Source organism: Equus caballus, chromosome 2 (assembly GCF_041296265.1).
Source record: "Equus caballus isolate H_3958 breed thoroughbred chromosome 2, TB-T2T, whole genome shotgun sequence".
NCBI lineage: Eukaryota > Metazoa > Chordata > Mammalia > Perissodactyla > Equidae > Equus > Equus caballus.
Genome location: NC_091685.1, coordinates 111060131 through 111077964, shown reverse-complemented (window position 1 = coordinate 111077964; position 17834 = coordinate 111060131). Strand labels below are relative to the sequence as shown.

At 36.0% G+C, this 17834-nt stretch overlaps 1 protein-coding gene across 9 annotated transcripts in view; it reads left to right on the top strand.

The window, feature by feature from the left end:
• The window catches only part of AFG2A (AFG2 AAA ATPase homolog A), a 309252-nt gene that overhangs the window by 59371 nt on the left and 232047 nt on the right, over positions 1-17834 (top strand). For all 9 annotated transcript variants that reach the window (XR_002806528.2, XR_011436155.1, XR_011436156.1 and 6 more), the window contains exon 12: positions 16359-16412. Coding sequence is in view for 5 of the 9 variants with exons in the window: in XM_003364517.5 (XP_003364565.1) it covers positions 16359-16412 (54 nt within the window). In the remaining 4 variants the exon portion in view is untranslated. The remainder of the gene's footprint in view (positions 1-16358; positions 16413-17834) is intronic.

The window sequence follows — 17834 nt, the reverse complement described above, 5'->3', positions numbered from 1 at the left end:
ATGTAGGCAAGTCTATAAATTGTAGAGCTTCCATTTTGCAGATACTGCATGGAAAACTGCACAGGTAGCTTTTTTATATATCAAAAGCTTTAAGTAATGATGCTTAAGAATGTTAAATGACTTTTCCAAGGTCACAGTGGTGGCAATGGAACCGAAATTTGATCTCAGGATTTTCTGACTCCAGAGTATTACACGATCTTCATTTTCTTCTTCTTTCTTCTTTTTTTTTTTTTAAATAAATCTAGTGTCATGTGCTTTTTTCATTAATTACACCAGGTTACTGGAGAAGGTAGTTCAGGCAGTTTCTATAGGGCAGGTTTAGAGAAGTGGAAAGATGTTTCTGGGACCCAGTTTAAGACAGAATTTAGTTTCTCTAGAACAAAGATATCTGAGAAAAATAGCATGGCTTTGGAGTGAAACTGGGGTGAGTTAATAAGAAAGAGTAATCACTGCCAAAGAAACAGGAAACTGATGAATAAAATAGAAGTACATGGAAAAAGACTAGTGGTTGAATAATGTAGAGCTTGAAATTTACCAATTACTATATAATTTGTTTCTTTGAGATTGAGCGTGTTACAGTGAAAAGAACACTAAGCTAGGATTCAGAGTGCTTTGGTTTGTTTCCTACCCTAGCACTTTTTAGCTCTGTAAACTTGAGTTGTTTCAGTCTCAGATTTTTCATGTGTATGGGCTTTTTGAGAGGACTGTATTAAAAAGGTAAGTGAAAAAGTTTTGGAGGGCATAACTACCTAACTCCTTAAGTGTGGGCTGCATATAGTTATGACTTCCTTCCAAAGAGGGGAATGGAGGAGCTACTTTACAGTGGAGAAGCCGGACAAACACCACCTCAGCCCAGGTGATCAAGGTTAACATCTTCAGTGATTAGTCATGTTGATATATGTACTCTTGCTTGATGTGATGAGAATGGCACTATTTCTGTGATCTTCCTCCCAAACACTTGGCAAACTCAAATGGAAGGACATTCTATAAAGTACCTCACCAGTACTCCTGAAACTGTCAAGATCTTCTAAAACGAGGAAAGTCTGAGAAATTGTCACAGCCAAGAGGAGCGAAGGAAACATGACAGCTAAATAATAATGTGGTTTGCCACATGAGATCCTGGAACAGAAAAAGGACATTAGATAAAAACTAAGGAAATCTGAATAAACTGTGGACTCTAGTTGATAATAATGTGTCTATATTGATTCATTAATTGTAAGAAATGTACCATACTAATATATGATATTAATAATAGGGGGATATGGGAACTCTTCATAGTATCTGCTCAGTTCTTCTGTCAATCTTAAACTTTTCCCTGTCCCCACCAAAAGTCTATTAATGAAATAAAAGAGTTTTAAGGTCAGTATCACAGATCTAGGCATATTATAGACATTGAATGAATGTAACTGAAGTTAAAAAGGCTGGCTCAGAATTCTGTCCTGCACTGTACAGGATGAGTGGAATGAGGGGGAGAAGAATCATGCAGAAGATTGTCAGTTCGTTGGGTGAAGGCTTTGGAGGAGACCTTTCCAATCTGTCATCCCCCTGGTTATGGTGGTAGTGCAAAATTCCTGAGAAAAGCCTTGAGAGGAAGTTGGCTGGGGAACCTGGATTTGAGACTGCCCTGAGCTTGCCTGTTTCACTACAGTTCTCAGTTGAAGCCTATAAATATATGTTGGTTCTGGCCCCAGACCCAGACCCCAGCATTATAAAGAATACTTTCTTTTAGTGTTTTGGTTATTTTTGCTTTCGCCCACGGTGAGCTTCTAATTTAGAGTCTCACCAGGAACTGTGTCCAGTTTCATGCCTTTTGTGGACCCTAACTCTTTATTCTCATTCTATAGGTTTATTGCCGTTTGAACTTATCAAGAATCTGAAACCTTTGGGTTTCTATTTAATTTCCTTTAGGTTTTTTTTTTTTTGTTTTTACTTTAAAAATGCCCTCAATGTCTCCTAATAGTGCTGTCTTACGTGACTTATACACTTAAATTGGCAGTTATTAGCATTGATATTAAATAAATAAGCCATATGCTTAGTTTTATCACCATTTGAATGGCCATTAGGGAATAACTAATAGTAATTTATTATTCTTAGGACAAATAGAATAGTTAATGTGTTGTCAGTATCACAAAGTTTTGTAGATGTTAGATTGGATTGACTTAAATTTGGCATTATTTGTACACTGTATGTAAGCTGACGTGTTACAGTTGAGACATCCTAAGTTAAAACTGAGTATGTTAATTTTTTTTGAGCTGGGCTTGTATTAGTCGATAAAGCTACTATGTAAAGAAGATGTTTTGACATGAAAATATTTTATAGTATTTGGCTAAAAGCAAAAAATGACAATAATATGAACTATAATAACAAAACTTTTAGGATTTGGAATCTAAGAAGTCCTAGAGAGATTTAGAAAGAGAAGAATGCTTTTAGACTTCTGAGAAGTTTATTTAATAATAGAGAGAAAGAAAATTTTATTATTGGATTGGTTTAATTTTTTATTCATGGATTCCAGCTGAGAGAGATTAGTTATTTTTTCCTTCTTTGAAATCTTTTCTGAAGGAAATTTAGAGTTTAAATAAATAATACAATTTCATGTCTCTTAACACTTTAAAAAATATTTGTAAATGTTTTAAAATTGCAACAATAACTCAGAAATATATATTAAGCATCATCTATGTGTCTGGCACTGTACATGGCAAATAAAGATGCATTAGGTGGGCTCCTTGCTGTCTATCAACTCATAGTTTAGTGAGAGAAACCTTTGGCTAAACAAGTGATATAGTGAAATGAGTAACATTTAGAATCTTGATGGTTAATTGTATGTGAGAAATGAGAAAGAAAGGGAGAAGTCAAAGGTGATTAAAATTTTTACTTTGAATGACTGGCAGATGGAAATACCCTAACTCTGGGAAGAGTTAGCATGTGAGGAGGAGCAGCAGGTTGGAGTTGGAGAGCAGCTACCAAATTGGGATTTAGACATGTGGAGTTTGAAATGCCTTTAGGATAATATGGCAGATTTGTCCAAAAAGCCATTGTAAATATGGGTTTGCAGCTCAAGAATCAACAGTCTTCCCCATGATTCTGCACAGTAGTCAGTAAAGGAGATTGAGAGTGACAAGAGTGGTCAGTGATCATAGAAGGGGTTTTCGTGGGCATGTGTACATGACTACTACACAGCTAGCTTAATTGTAGTCAGCATGGTACCCACAGTATAAGTTCTGAAGAAATGTGTCATTTTTTTCTTCCCGAATGAATGAATTGGGGGAAAGGTTTGTATTAATTCGTTGAAGGGAACTGCTTGAATTCTATTCCCTTCCCTGTGAGCCTCTCTCACTTTTTAGGGTTTTTACTTGCCTGAGGTATTTCTTGCCTAGTGCAGAATGGCTGTTTTCAACTCTTTGAAGTGCTTTCCCAAAATGGCCTTCTGTATGTGCTGATTCTGTACTTTTTATTAATTTTCAAGATCCTTTACTCACATTACATATATGTAATTCCATCTCATGTGAGTTTGGTTTTTTATGAGCATATTCCATAGCATTTAACCATAGTTAACACTTAGGTTAACTTGCCTTCCCTAGACATTTTAGAACTTATAAAAACTTGATATGAATTCTAATAGCCAAAAGCAGCAAGCAGGTGTTGGACACATTTAAAAAGCCCTTGGGAAGACTGGAAAAAAACTAGTAGTGATTAAAGGGGTAAAATTGCAAGAGCATGAGATGTAAATATCATACTTGAATTTGTGACTATGGTGTGAAGTAATGAAACACAGTAAAAGATAAGTCAGGTTTAGTTCTCAATAGGTTAATAGAACAGCTGGACAAATATTTTTACATGTATTTATGTTATTTTTGTTGTTTTGTAAACTTGAACACTTGAAATCTTGGCCATGGAAACATTAAAAATAGCACTACCCCAAAATAAGCCAATTTATGGGACTTAACTTATTTTGGTAGTTTTTCTTGATCAACCTTATCAGTGAAGAACATGTTATCCAGCCAGGTGAAATGTGGCAGGACTAATATACCATAGTTATTTAGTAAGTAAAACTGGAAAAGAAATAACATTATCTAGTCTCATCAACCTTATCTGTTCTAAGGATTTATGTATTACTTTTTTAAAATGTTAAAAAACTTAGGAGCAAATGTGGGAATCATATTCTATACTATGTACTTAATCCTTATACTTAGATATAAATGATCTCTTGTTTGTAATGGGTATCAATAAAATTCTTATTTTCAAATTAACCCATGCTCTCAGCTATTTATTAGGAATTAGACTTTGCTCCTGCTACATGATCTGTTCCCACAAATATCTTTGAATTTGAATTGCTGGTAGCATGTATAATCTGAAGGAGATATTTCCTTTTTTTTTTTTTAAGGATTTTTAAGGAGAAAACAGAGGACATCATAATTTTTAGAAAGAATAGTGGTCTTGGAACCCAAATCCTGCATTCTTATCATTTCTGCCATTTAATTTTTCTGGGACTTTTGGCATTTCACTCAACTTCTTTGCACTTTCTTTTCCAGGTGTTAAGTGAGATAGTTTAGACTAAATGACTCCTAAAGCCTTTCCACTGTTACTATTCTATGAGTATCTCACCTAATGCTTATATTCTAATCTGTTGCTTATCCTTTGTACCTGATGATGGTTAAACATTTGGGACATTTCCTCTAGTTGTCAGGTATAAAGATTAAGAGTCTTGAATCCCAGATCTGCCATTTATGAAGCTATGTGACTTCGTGCAAATGGCTTAACCCTTTTTCATTTCATATTTTTTTCTGTAAAGTTACAATAATGAGAGTATCCACTGCAGAAGATTGTTTTAAGCAGTAAAGGGGACAATACATATCAGGCATTTAGCAGGATTTCATAAATTAGCTGATAATAGTTGCTGCTTTCTTCTATTTTTAAGAATTGGTTGTATATTTGACCTCAAATGGAACAAAAAAGTATAGCACACAGCTTATGATCCCTTAAGTTTTCTCTTAGTGTTAGAATAAAATGTAGCATATATTTTTAAAACTGAATTTAATCTTTTGCAACTCTTTGTACCAGAATACAGTGATTTTTGACAGTTTGAACTTGCAACTCAAATTCCCTTCCTAGGTGATGGTATTGCCTTGACTTCTTTTAGAGCTCTAGACCTAGTAACATAGCAGTTCAGCTACTGGGTTGCATTTTGCAGGCCAGTCATCTAGGTAAGATTCATCAGTATGTAACTCTGTACAAAATCACAAGTTCTCTAGGGGCCTACAGAATTCTTTTCATTACTGCCCTGACTTGTTAGTAATACTTGAATTATTCTAACCCAGATTTTCTTCACAGTGCTAAATTCTTAGGTTAGATTTTCAAGTGTTTGATCTTTTTTGTTTTTCTTTTGTTTTATATTTGGAGAAAAGGCATTGTTTCTCATCCACAGGTTTTCTGTAGCTCACCTCTATGTGTAGTGGAGTGACCCTTCACTGGTTGAGGCTATGTGGCATATTTTCACATTTCAACAAAATATCAAGTCTATTTGCCTGTACTCAGATATTTAAAACATATTAATCTTTCTCTTATCAGTAGCAAGATATTGATATTGTATTCCCATGAAATGATCATAATCTTCTACTTTCCAACATTGATGTTCAAGTCATCTTCTTGTTTAGAAGCACTGTCTATGGGGAATAGTAATGATTTCTCCAGATTCTCTAACTGCTTTCCTTCAGTTAAGCCAGGTAATTAGAAAGCAGTATATATGATTGAATATATTGTCTACTTAAAGTAATGTCTTCACTGGATTCCTATTTTATGTCTTGCCCTTGACTTTTATGGGGAGTTGCTATAAGAATGGTAACAATAATACAGAGTTGGCATGATAATAATTACAATAAAAACAACAGTGACACCAGCAGTTTCCCTTCTGAGTAGTATCAGGCCACACTTGGCTAATTAGTCACCTTAAACTGAGTAAAATTCTGCATAAAAGTTTCTTACCCCTCTGTCATCTACCTCCTGCAGCCCGCTTCCCAGCAAAACCCCATCTCCTAATTATTTAAAGCTTGTTTTATTGAGTGGGCTCTGATGCTTGTTTTGTTGTTCACTTTCTTAACTCTTTGTCCACAGTCCCCTTTGAATGAAAGTGTAAGTTACCATATGTAAATGAATAGCACCTCCTTTGTTTATTTGACTTTACATTATATATTATGAACAGACAGATTTTGTTTTTCACTGTAGTACAGGACTGTAAAAATGATCATACAGAATGAAACCATGTGAAATAATGATCAATAGGGAAAATTACAAATGCTCTGTGACCTTTAAAAATTTGGCAAAACATTAAAAACTCTCCTATTCTTGGTTATAAATGTATAAGGCAGTGCATTTTGGCTGTATAACAGCATTCTTGCTGGTCTCCTTGCTTCCAAACTCTCTCCTTAGTCCATCCCTTCATTCACACTTTGGTAGTATAGTGCCTTATTTTATGAGGACACTATAATGTGCCTACATTTTTTATATTAGTGAATTTTTAGATTTTTCCAGGTTTATTTTTTGTTGTTGTTGTAAACAGTGCTTCAGTAATATTCTTGTACGTATCTCCTTTTTTATGTATGTACAAAGTTTCTCTAGGGTATATATACCTAGAAGTAGAAGTTCTTGTCTTTGGGCGTGAACCTTAAACGTTACTGCATATTTTGAAATTGCTTTTTTAAGTGTCATTGATTTTTTTTCTTAATGTTTTGATCAATTTTCTTAATATTTTGAAGTCCAGATTTTTCACTCAGCAGTCATGTCATTGATAGTTTTGATGACTTTTGATCTCATTGGCAGAAATGAACTATTTCAAAATTGTGTGAGATTCATCTAGATCAGGGGACAGTAATCTAGCATGCAATTTGTTTTAATCTAGCCCTCTAGTTAGGAATGAAGTTTATATTTTTTAAAGGGAAGTTAAAGAAGAAAAGAATAATAATATGTGACATAGGCTGCATGTGGTCTGCAGAGCCTAAAATATTTACTCTCTGACCCTTCACATTTTATCTTCCTTGATCCCCCAAACCTTGGTAAAATGCCTTAAAATTTATGTATCTCACTGAGGGCTATGAGTGTAAATTTTGTGTTCCTGTTACATAGCCTGACCTGTGTCTCAAAACAAGCATGAAAAATTGATTTATTGTTGCTACTTTCTTCAAAATCCTTTAAGAAGTGAGAGCATTTTGCTTCAGCATAACTAATGTTTCATTGTTTGTCTTTATTTAAGCTAAATCTATTTGGGGTTGTATTATTTAAGAAATTAAGTTAATTCATTGATGAAGAGGTTAGAAACATAAAGTCTTTCTGTAGTATCTTTGGAAAAATAAGCTTAAAAAATGTTTTATTCTGTAAACATGATTGCTCTGAGACAGTATAAGTACCAGTGTACAAACAATTGATATACTAATTTTAAATAATATTTAGTCATCAAAAGCACTGTCCCAAGCCAGTTTTCTTAACTTTGTTTGCTTACAGATGGTTTCTGTATTCCCTGGTTGTTGATAGGTGTTAGTCAGAGATGTAGAAGTGCCTTAAATGTTATATAATATTTTATACGTCATGATTATGCTTTTCATGAGTCTGCCTGTAATTCGTCTCAGATATTAATTTTTTAGGGTATATATATTCTATTACTCTCAAATAATTTTGAAAAGATTATTTTTAAAGAAAAGAGATGAAAACAGAAATAAGAAATAAGATTTCTTTTTTTTACTTTCAGAAAAACTGTAATTAACCTTGTTAAATAAAATTTACGAATGCATCATCTTGCATTGATCCAAAAATCAGGCAGAGAGATAAAACTGTCTCTCTCATTACTTAAGGATTTCTATGTTGATGCTGTCACATAACTCATCTTAATTGAACATGATGAATGACCGTATCCTTGGAGCAGCTGGGTTTTGTCAGCTTGGACTTTGAGATACTCTTCCTATCCTTTGCTTGTTTTTATCCTTGACTATTCTATCATGGTCCCCATATGTTCTAATTTACTCATTTGTTAGCGTATTATCATATTTCAGTATTCTTGCAGCACCCATTATAGAGGTAGTATACAAAAACAATATTAAAGATTATTTCTCTTTCCTCAGGCATGTTTGTAACTTGAAAGACTTTTTTTTTTTTTTTTTAAAGATTTGCACCTGAGCTAACAACTGTTGCCAATCTTCTTTTTTTTTTCTGCTTTTCCTCCCCAAATCCGCCCCCCCCCCCCCCCCCGGTACATAATTGTATATTTCAGTCCTTCTAGTTGTGGTATGTGGGATGCCGCCTCAGCGTGGCCTGACAAGCGGTGCTGTGTCCATGCCCAGGAGCCAAACCAGTGAAACTCCGGTCCGCCGAAGTAGAGTGCACCAACTTAACCACTCGGCCACGGGGCTGGCCCCTCAGAGACTTTTTATGCCCATAATTTTTGTGCATTTATCCCATGTCCTTTTTTTTTTTCGTCCTCTCCTGCCCTCTTTTGGATTAGTTGAGTATATTTTTGGTATCCTTTTTTCTCTTCCATATTTTCATAATAGCTAAAACTCTTTTTTTTACCTTTTAAAAAATACTCTAGGGTTTATAGTATACATACTTAATTTACAGTCTGCCTTCAAATAATACTATAATACTTTATGTATAATGTAAGATTCTTACAGCAATTCACTTTCCTTTGTGCTATATTTGTTCTGTATTTTATCTGTACATATGCTATAAACCTTACAATTTTTTTTTTCTTTGAGGAACATTAGCCCTGAGCTAACTTCTGCTGCCACTCCTCCTCTTTTTGCTGAGGAAGACCGGCCCTAAGCTAACATCCGTGCCCATCTTCCTTGCTTTATATATGGGATGCCTACCACAGCATGGTGTGCCAGGCGGTGCCATGTCCGCACCTGGGATCCAAACCGGCAGACCCCAGGCCACCGAAGTGGAAAGTGCTCTCTTAACTGCTGAGCCACTGGCCGGCCCCACAATATATTATTATTACTTTTGCTTTAGATGGTCAGTTATCTTTAAGAAATTAATGAAAAAAGGAAAGTCTTCTATGTTTAGCCACGTACTCACCATTTCCAACACTCTTTGTTTCTTTGTGTAGATCTGAGTTTCTATTTGATATAAATTCCCTCCAGGCTTTAGAATTTCCTTTAACATTTCTTATAGTGGAGATCTGCTGGTGAGAAATTCCCTCACCTTTTGTTATCTGATAATGTCTTGTCTCTGCTTTTGGTGTTTAAGGATATGCTTTTCTGGCTTGACAGTTGTTTTCTCACAGCGCTTTTGTTCTCTTGTCATGTGGCTTGCGCTGTTTTGGATGAGAAGCCAGTAATGATTCTGCTGTTTACCTACATGTCATGTGTCATTATGTTCTCTGACTTCTCTTAGGATTTTATCTTACTGATTTCTAGCAACTTGATCACCAAGTGCCTTGGTGTGGTTTTCTCTGTTTTATCTTACGTGGGATTTGTTGAGATTTTTAGATCTCTGTTGTCGATGCAAATAATCCGTAACTAATCTATAAATGAAAATTTGGGTGAGTTTATTCTGAGCCAAAATGTAAGGACCATAGCCCAGGGCCTTCCTTCCCCAAGGAAGGAAGGGCACCAAAGAAGTGGGGTGTACAGAGTGGTTACATACCCTCAAACAGCATGTTTCGCATATGACTGAAATGTCCCTTTTACAATAGTCACGAGACTGCTCTGTTGGCACAGCGATTGATGGACACAGCAAGTACCAAGTCTGCTGTCTCAGTGGACACAGCAGGGTGGCATGTCTGCTGTCTGGAGCTAGGTGGTCACAAGTGGTCACAGTTCCTAGCCTAGGGAGAGATGCTTATCCTTAAGGAAATGCCAGTGTGGGGCAAGTTGCACCTTTATCTTAAGGCCATTTGTTCTTGCCATAGGAAATGCTTAAAGTAGATATACAATGCATGCTCATGGCCATGTCAGGCCCTTTTGGAAAAACAAAGTCAAGCCAAATTAAGTTTACACCAAATGGCTTCCTTGTATAGTCCAATATATCCTATTGCTTGCCATTTCTATTAGTTATTGTGTTCACTCATTTTATGAAATTTGTATATATTTTTATCTGTCTCCTTTTGGTTTTTTCTGGATCTCAGCTATACATATTTTAAACCTCTTGATATTGTTCTACACATTCTTGAAGTCTGGTCATTTTTTTCCGTCTTTTTTGTTTCTGTGCTTCAGTTTGATTAGTTGCTCTGTCTTCAAGTTTACAGATGTTTTCTTCTGCAGTGTGACATCTGCTTATAAGCTCATTCAGTGCATTTTTTATTTCAGATATTATGTTTTTAGCTCTAGAAGTTTGATTTGGTTCCTTTCTATGTTTTCCATTTTTTCTTATTTTTATGTTCCTTAAAGTTATTGAAAATATTTGAAATACCTGTTTTAAGTCCTTGTTTGCTAATTATCATTTCTATTATTTCTGGTCTGTTTGTATTGAATCTTTTTTACTTGTCTCACTACAATATTTTTATTCTTGTGGATCAAGTATTTTTTTCTTTTGTTTCTTGGAACTATCTAAACTTTACAGAAAACTTGCAAGAGTAGTCACAAATAATTTTTTTCCTTAAAATATTTGAGAATAAGTTGCTGCTGTATGCTTCATCACCCTGAATACTTTTGTGTGTATTTTTATAAAAGGTATACTCTCTCACATAACCGCAATACAGCCATTAAATTAGAAAGGAACATTATTATTACCATTTAAGTTTTGTTAGTTGTCCCTGTGTAGGAGAGGGAGACATTTCCTCTACCCACTCTAGGTCCTTCTGGCCAGACTATAAATTAAATTCACATGAGACAGAATAATAGGAGAAAATCAAACAAACCTTTATGACATGTATATGTGGGAGAGACTCAGGCAAACTGAGTAACTCGCCAAAATGGTGGAGCTTCTCATCTTAAATACCATCTTCAGCTACATAGGAGGATGTTGGGGGTGGGGGAATCAGTTACAGAGATTACCAGAAAAGCACGGTAAACAAGAGTAAAATGCAGATTTAAGTCCTTGCCTTCTGCGTTGATAAGAGTTTTTAGGGGTAGGGTCGGTCCCCCTTCTTCCTGGTACAGAGAGGGAGACACCTTTACAGATGAAGATTTCTTTACAAATGTAAATGTCTCTTACAAAGGGTAACTTCTGCTTTTCAGAGTTTCTCTCCTGTTTGCAGTTTTTAAAAGTAACCAGCCCAAAATAATCCTCCTGCCAAAGTGACATATCTTGGGGTGGCCAATTCCAATCCCCCACACCATGTAATGTTCTTTTTGTCAAAATGATCTGTTCAGAATCGTTATATTTATTTGTCATGTCTCTTAAGTCTTCTTCACTGGGAACGATAGTTCTTTAAGTCCTTCCTTTACTTTCATGATGTTGACATTTTTGAAGATTATAGGTCAGTTAACCTATAGAATATCCCTTAATTTGTGTTTGTCGGATATTTCCTCATGATTAAATTCAAGGTTTTCATTGAAGTAATGTGAAGTTCTTCTCATTGCATCCTATCAGGTGATACTTGATTTTAATTTGTTCCGTTGCGACTAATGTTAACTTTGATCATAGTGGTGCCTGCCAGGCTTCTCCACTGTAAAATTATTGTTTTCCCCCTGTGAAGTTGGTATTGTTTTGTGAGTAGTTGCTTTGGGACTGTATAAATATCTCATTCCTTAACAAATATTTCATTTAATTATGTTCATTTGTATCTCCATGGGCTCTTGAATTCCTATTCTATTCAGTGGGTCATCGTTCATTACTGTTATTTTTATTGATGCCTCAGTTGTGCTAGTTTAGCTGGTAGGTGCTCTTTCAAGCTGGCTCTTGTATCCTTTTGATATGTCTCTAACACTCTGAGCACCTTCTTACTATCTGGTACAGTAAGATTTTCAGACTCATTTTGTACTTTGCCTCCCTCACCCCAGCCTTGGAATCAGCCATTTTTCCAAGAGACCCTGATGCCTTTTGGTGGAGAATTTAGAAGCCAACTTCTTAGAATTTAGAAGCCCAGGTCTGCGGGCTAGGTGGTGTTTATTGCTGTTGAGATATTGCTGTTCTTAGGTTCTCCCAGGGAACAAAGCTCAGGAATATATATATATATATATATATATATATATATATATGCATGTATGTATGTATTATACATACAGATATACGTTAAGTACATATATATGCGCACACATTTATATGTATTTATTTCTGTAGCTAAATATGTTGAAAATCTTGAATTTATACTGATAGCTCCAATTTCAGTTCAGCACAGCAGAATTCATTTTCATTTTCTTCCTTTCCGTATTCATAACTCACATCTCTAATAGTGAGAAACCTAGGTACTCTTATCCTTTATATATTTACTTATTTGATCAGTCCTCTAAATATAATCCCCTTTTGCTGCCTATGCCCCTTTTCTCTTGGGATGAACACACTCCTTACCCAACTCAGGCTCCTCTCCTGTCAGGGTGATGCCACTATCTCCCTTTCCCACCACTCCCAGCTTTTGTAGTTCCTTCCTTACCCCACTGACTTTGACAACCTGTGCTGGGCTGCTTCTCCCCAGGGATACCCTTCTTACACCCCTGGGGCTGTGACGCTGGATACCAGGACACTCTCTCACCTGAGTGCTCTCTTCATCCTGCTCTGCTCTCCATGTTCCCCTTCCTCCACACCAAACGCCCAGCTACTCCCCACCCCTCCAGGAGGATACTTGTCTTATCCCACTGGGGCTGCAGTATTCTCTACTGAGCTGCTCCTTCATGTGGACACTTTTCTCAATCTGCTTTGCTGCAATACTCCATGCTGTTCTACACCTTCATGTAGGAACTCTCCATACCGTACCCCTGACCAACCCCCTGGGAATGCTCTTCTCACCCCACTCAGACTGTGACAACTCATGCCTAGCCACCCATCTATGGTGAAGTTCTTGATCTTGGGGTGTCACTTGATCTCTGACACCTCCTACTAGGTGAGTGCCACCACTACCTCCTGTGCTGATGTTCCCTCAGCCGTCTGTAGCTCGCAACCCCATCCCTTGGCTCTAAAACTGCACTACCTGCCCTCTGCCCCTCGTGGAGTTGCGCGTCTCACCCTACACCTGGATATTCCCTAACATGTGGCCCTGAAAATTCTTTTTCTAACAATAAGCTCCATATGCTTCCAGAAATTTCCTTTCTCTGTTCTATTGCCTGACCATTTCCTTTATGGTAGCTTCTAGTTTATTAGCTCCCTCCTTGTCTAACTGGGTGCTAAGATAACCTCATGCTTCCTGTAGAACTCTGGAATTTATTCTGCCTTCATCCACCCCAGAGCAGTCCACACCCCTGGGATCAACGTAACTGCCTTTGTTTTCCCTTCCCACTCTGTAGCCATACAGATGAGTTACTGAAGTGGCTGTTGAGTAATGCCAGAGGAAATCTTATAATTTTGATTCAGCCATTCTAAACGATCTAACACAGTTGTGGTCTCATTGCTGTTCAGGATTATTCCTTGATTCTTTTACCTGGAAAGAATCTTTGTCTTATTTTTACTTCTCTTCATGGCATTGTCTATATAGTGGTGATTTTTTTCCTCACTATATTTTTATTTTTTAAAGAATATACTTAATATCTCCTATTAAACCATAAACTCATTGTAGGCACTTAATAAATATTCATTGAGTAAAAAAAATGAATGATTAGTGCTTGTATATGTCAGCAAAGCGATTAAGGTGCTAGATGCTTGTTTGTGATCTTTCCTGCCTTAGATTTTGTGTGGATCTTTAATTTATTTACCGATTGAAAGTCATCACAGCAACTGTACCTCTTTGACATTTTATATAGCTGAATTAATACATACATAGTGCTTAGAACAGTTCATGGCACATAGTAAATGTTCAATAAATGTTAGCACTTAGGTTTGTGATTACAAAATTTTTAATTTTAATTATTTTATGATGAAATATTTTTAATGAGATACATATTTCTGAGACTTGCTACACTGAATACATGGAGCGTCCTTTTATCCTTCATGAATTGTCATCATCATGAACATCAAAAATAGTACTAAGTCATATTTGAATTATTCTACACCTCTTATTCTCTCTTACTTTAATATCTTGCTACTCACAACAAATTCAGTTGATTTTATCTTTTTACATAATTTCTGTGGCTGTCTTCTCATTTCCGTCTTGTTTTGCCTTAGTCCTGGTCTTCTTCATTTCTCACCTTTTCTATTTTAAGAATTTCAATAACTGGTCTCTCTATTTCTGGTTTCATATGTTCCTCTAAACCGTCCTTTATATTGTGGCTAGAATCATCTTTCCACAATACACCTATTACGAATTAACTCCCCTAAGACCCTTCTGGTTGCTTACAGGGTGAAATCTTTACTTGTTTTTGACATGCCCCCGGCCTCCCACTTGAACTAGCTTTGTTGACTGCTTCATTCTCCCTGACTCTATCCTCCATCTATACTAAATTCTTTTTTAGTTTTACTCAAGTTTGTTAGTCTTGAGTATAATTGAAAAGTCAATGGACTCCGAATAAAGACCTTAAGAGCTCTTCCACAATTATAGTGCGTGTGGTAATACCTATTTTGGCTCATCAGAGACCTTTTTGATTTCTTTTTGAGTCTTGATGTATTTCATATTTTTGAGTATTGAATAAATCAACTGAGGACTCACCTGAAGTGTTACCTTCCTAGGAGGATGTTTGACTCTAAGCAGTTCCTTTTCTGTGTTTCATTGACACCTATGCTTGCCTTGTCCTAGTACTTGTCATGCTATGTGGTAATTATCTTTGTAATATGGTATCTTAACTGAAGGTAAATATTGCCCATATCAATTTGTGGGACTGGTTGACATTCTGCTAGGGCTTGCCTCTGTTCTTTAATTAGTCAGATTTTTTTTAAATTGATGTAAATGTTTTAGGAAATAGTCAAGCCATTGTCTAGTTACAGTCCCTAAATTGTCTGTACCAATGATTTGCATGGGATAAATTGTGAATCTTGTTCAAAATAAGGTATTTGTATGTGTGTCTGTGAGCCTACGTGTGGAGAGAGAAACACAGATAAACACACACATACACACACGTCCTTTGGATTTGGGATTGTGTGGGGAAAGGTATCAGTAGAAGCCATTTGCTGGGAAGTGAGAGATAGTTTCCACAACTGAGAAAGACATTGTAGCACAAACTTTTCTTTCCTTCTTTTTATTTTACTGAGGTCACAGCACAAACTTTTTATCGGTATCTGAAAGGAATAGTTGTGGTTCTCATGACAGCATTATTATTATTATTTTTTAAATATCCCTTGACTTCTTGTGATGTGATGACTGTGTATCGTGAGAAAGTAGATAAGTGTGCTGTAAAAAAGAAAGCCTACTGTTTTTCGTACAATGTATGATATTTTACGTATTTAAGAAAGAAAAATACTAAAATTCAGAAATATTAAATAGCAAAAAAAAAATGTGCACGTTTGAATCAGTCATGCAATACATCACTGGGATACCAGCCACCTTTATAGGGATTCTCTGTTGAACGCCAGTTAATAAAAATTGATAAATTTTATTACTAGGAGTCCACACCTTTCATCCTTGGTACCCCTTCTGAAATACCTGGGTGCAAAAAGGGAAAATAAATTTCCTATCAACTGGATGAAGTGCTGAGTGGAGATAGCTAAAGAGAGATTCAGACAGAGACTGAGTGAATAGATACTTTGGAGGGTGACTAGGGTCCTTGTCACAATATGACACTCTGGCTGAGAGTCAGCAGTGTTAGTGGTCCTAAGATTTTGTTCTATGAGAGGTCTCTCCTCTGGCTGGGATAGTGGCTGAGAAGAGCATGTTTGGTCCTGCAGATCCATATGATCAGTGTCTACATGGCCAAGTCAAGTGAGAGCAGAGAGTTTGACAGCAGTGTTTACATCAGAAACATTCAGGGACTATAAAATAATGTTGTGGATTACTTAATTCCCATTCCATTTTCAGGGATTATCATGGCATCCTAAGAAGAATAGCTCTAGGTCTTTCTTACTTCTTGTCAGATAGGGCTATTGATCTAGTGGATTTAGATCAAATTGACAAGTAGACTTACTCAGAACCAGCCACTGATTAGGCCTGGGAATACATGGATATTATCTCTTTGTTGGTTTTCTAAATTAGATTGTTCTGTCTTTAATGCCTCTCAGCATGCCTGATACATAGTAAAAATATGGATGGATGGGTAGACAGATTATGAACAAAATGTTAAACTATTATGTTTAATTGCAGCGGATTTTTTAAATTTTTACTTTTCTTCTTTGTTGTATATATTTTCTCTTTAATCGAAAGGCATACACATGGCTGCATTTGTAAAGACATTGAACATTGTTTTCTTTTCACGCAGGGGCCTGAATTAATGAATAAATATGTTGGTGAATCTGAAAGAGCAATTAGAGAGGTAAGAAGATTATGCCTTTAAGTAGAACTCTGCATAGGAAAACCATGCTTCTGTTCATCTATATGGTTTCCATTTTGTTTTGGGTTATAGACTTTGAAATTTCCAAATTCTAGTGGTATATTTTTTCTTCTGGCAAATATTATTTTATTGTTATTTAAAAATGTAATTTTGGTCATCTGCAATACAGGTTTCCCCTTGCTATCCAAAAGTAGAGCATTCCTGTGAAACCCTTCATAAGCTGAAATGGCATAAAGTGAAGAAGCAATTGCAGTTAATTTATATGGGAAAATTTTTTGTCTGTTCCTGGACCCAAAACATAACCTACCAAAATGAATTGAGAGAAAGCACAGATGCTCACAGACAATTTAAAGCTATGGTGGCTTGAAGCAGAGATGCTGAGTGTAGTTCCCATGGACTCTTGCATCTTGGGGTGCTTGCTGCCTCTGTAATAGCTTGCTGCAAAACAAATACTGAATGCTATTTTTGCTTTTCACCCTTTTTTGTAAAAGTGAAAGTCCTCTTTGGATATTTTTCAGTTAGCAAAAACAAGTACTAATGTAAGCCTTTTGTAAAAGCAAAGTGGTGTAAAGCAAACTTTCAGATGGAGGCGGGACACCTGTACTTTGTTTTTATTTTTGAACATAGTATTACCTGCCTTTAGTTTTACTAAATAAAGGTTTTTTTTAAAAAACTGCAGCATTTCATTAAAAAAAAGATATATCAACACTTTCAAAGAGCACATGATCTCAGAATGAGATTTAAATCCATTAAACTAGGTAGTCTTTTAAATCAGATATGCTTAATATATGAAAATTTCACTATTCTCTTCTTATTTTATTTTCTCTCTCCCTGGTGATTTAGACAGTGCATCCCCCTCCTCTCTCCTAAGCTTTAAAGCCAGTGCCTGATTGATAGGCCACTGCTTCATATTTCGGAAGCTACACAATTGGTAAATTCATGCAAAATCAAGGCACTGGAGTCAGGTCACTACAGCAGTTTGACCATATCTCTTGGTTTTCCTAAGCGGAGATTGGCCTGCCTCACATAGGCACCTTGTATCCTCAAAGAAGCTAAGCAAGAACAAGAACACACCAACAGCAATGGAATGGATGGTCTCCATTTGTGAAATACCTGGGTACCAACCAGGATTATTAGAGATTAGAATACTTCTTTTGTCTGAGAAAGATTTTAAGTTAGTTTTTATCCAATTTTTTTACTTTAAATTGTAGATGATGGTAATTGTGTAAAACGCTAACTGATAATAACAGCACCACCAGTGATTAAAATATGAAAAAAGGTGATGTTTATTAATATTAATGTTTTGGTGAACGTTTTGTATTTTTATGGTCATCCTACTTGTGACCAGAAAATGGGGGCCTAGGTTACAGGTAACACATGTTTGGATTTCTTTCTGCCTATGCT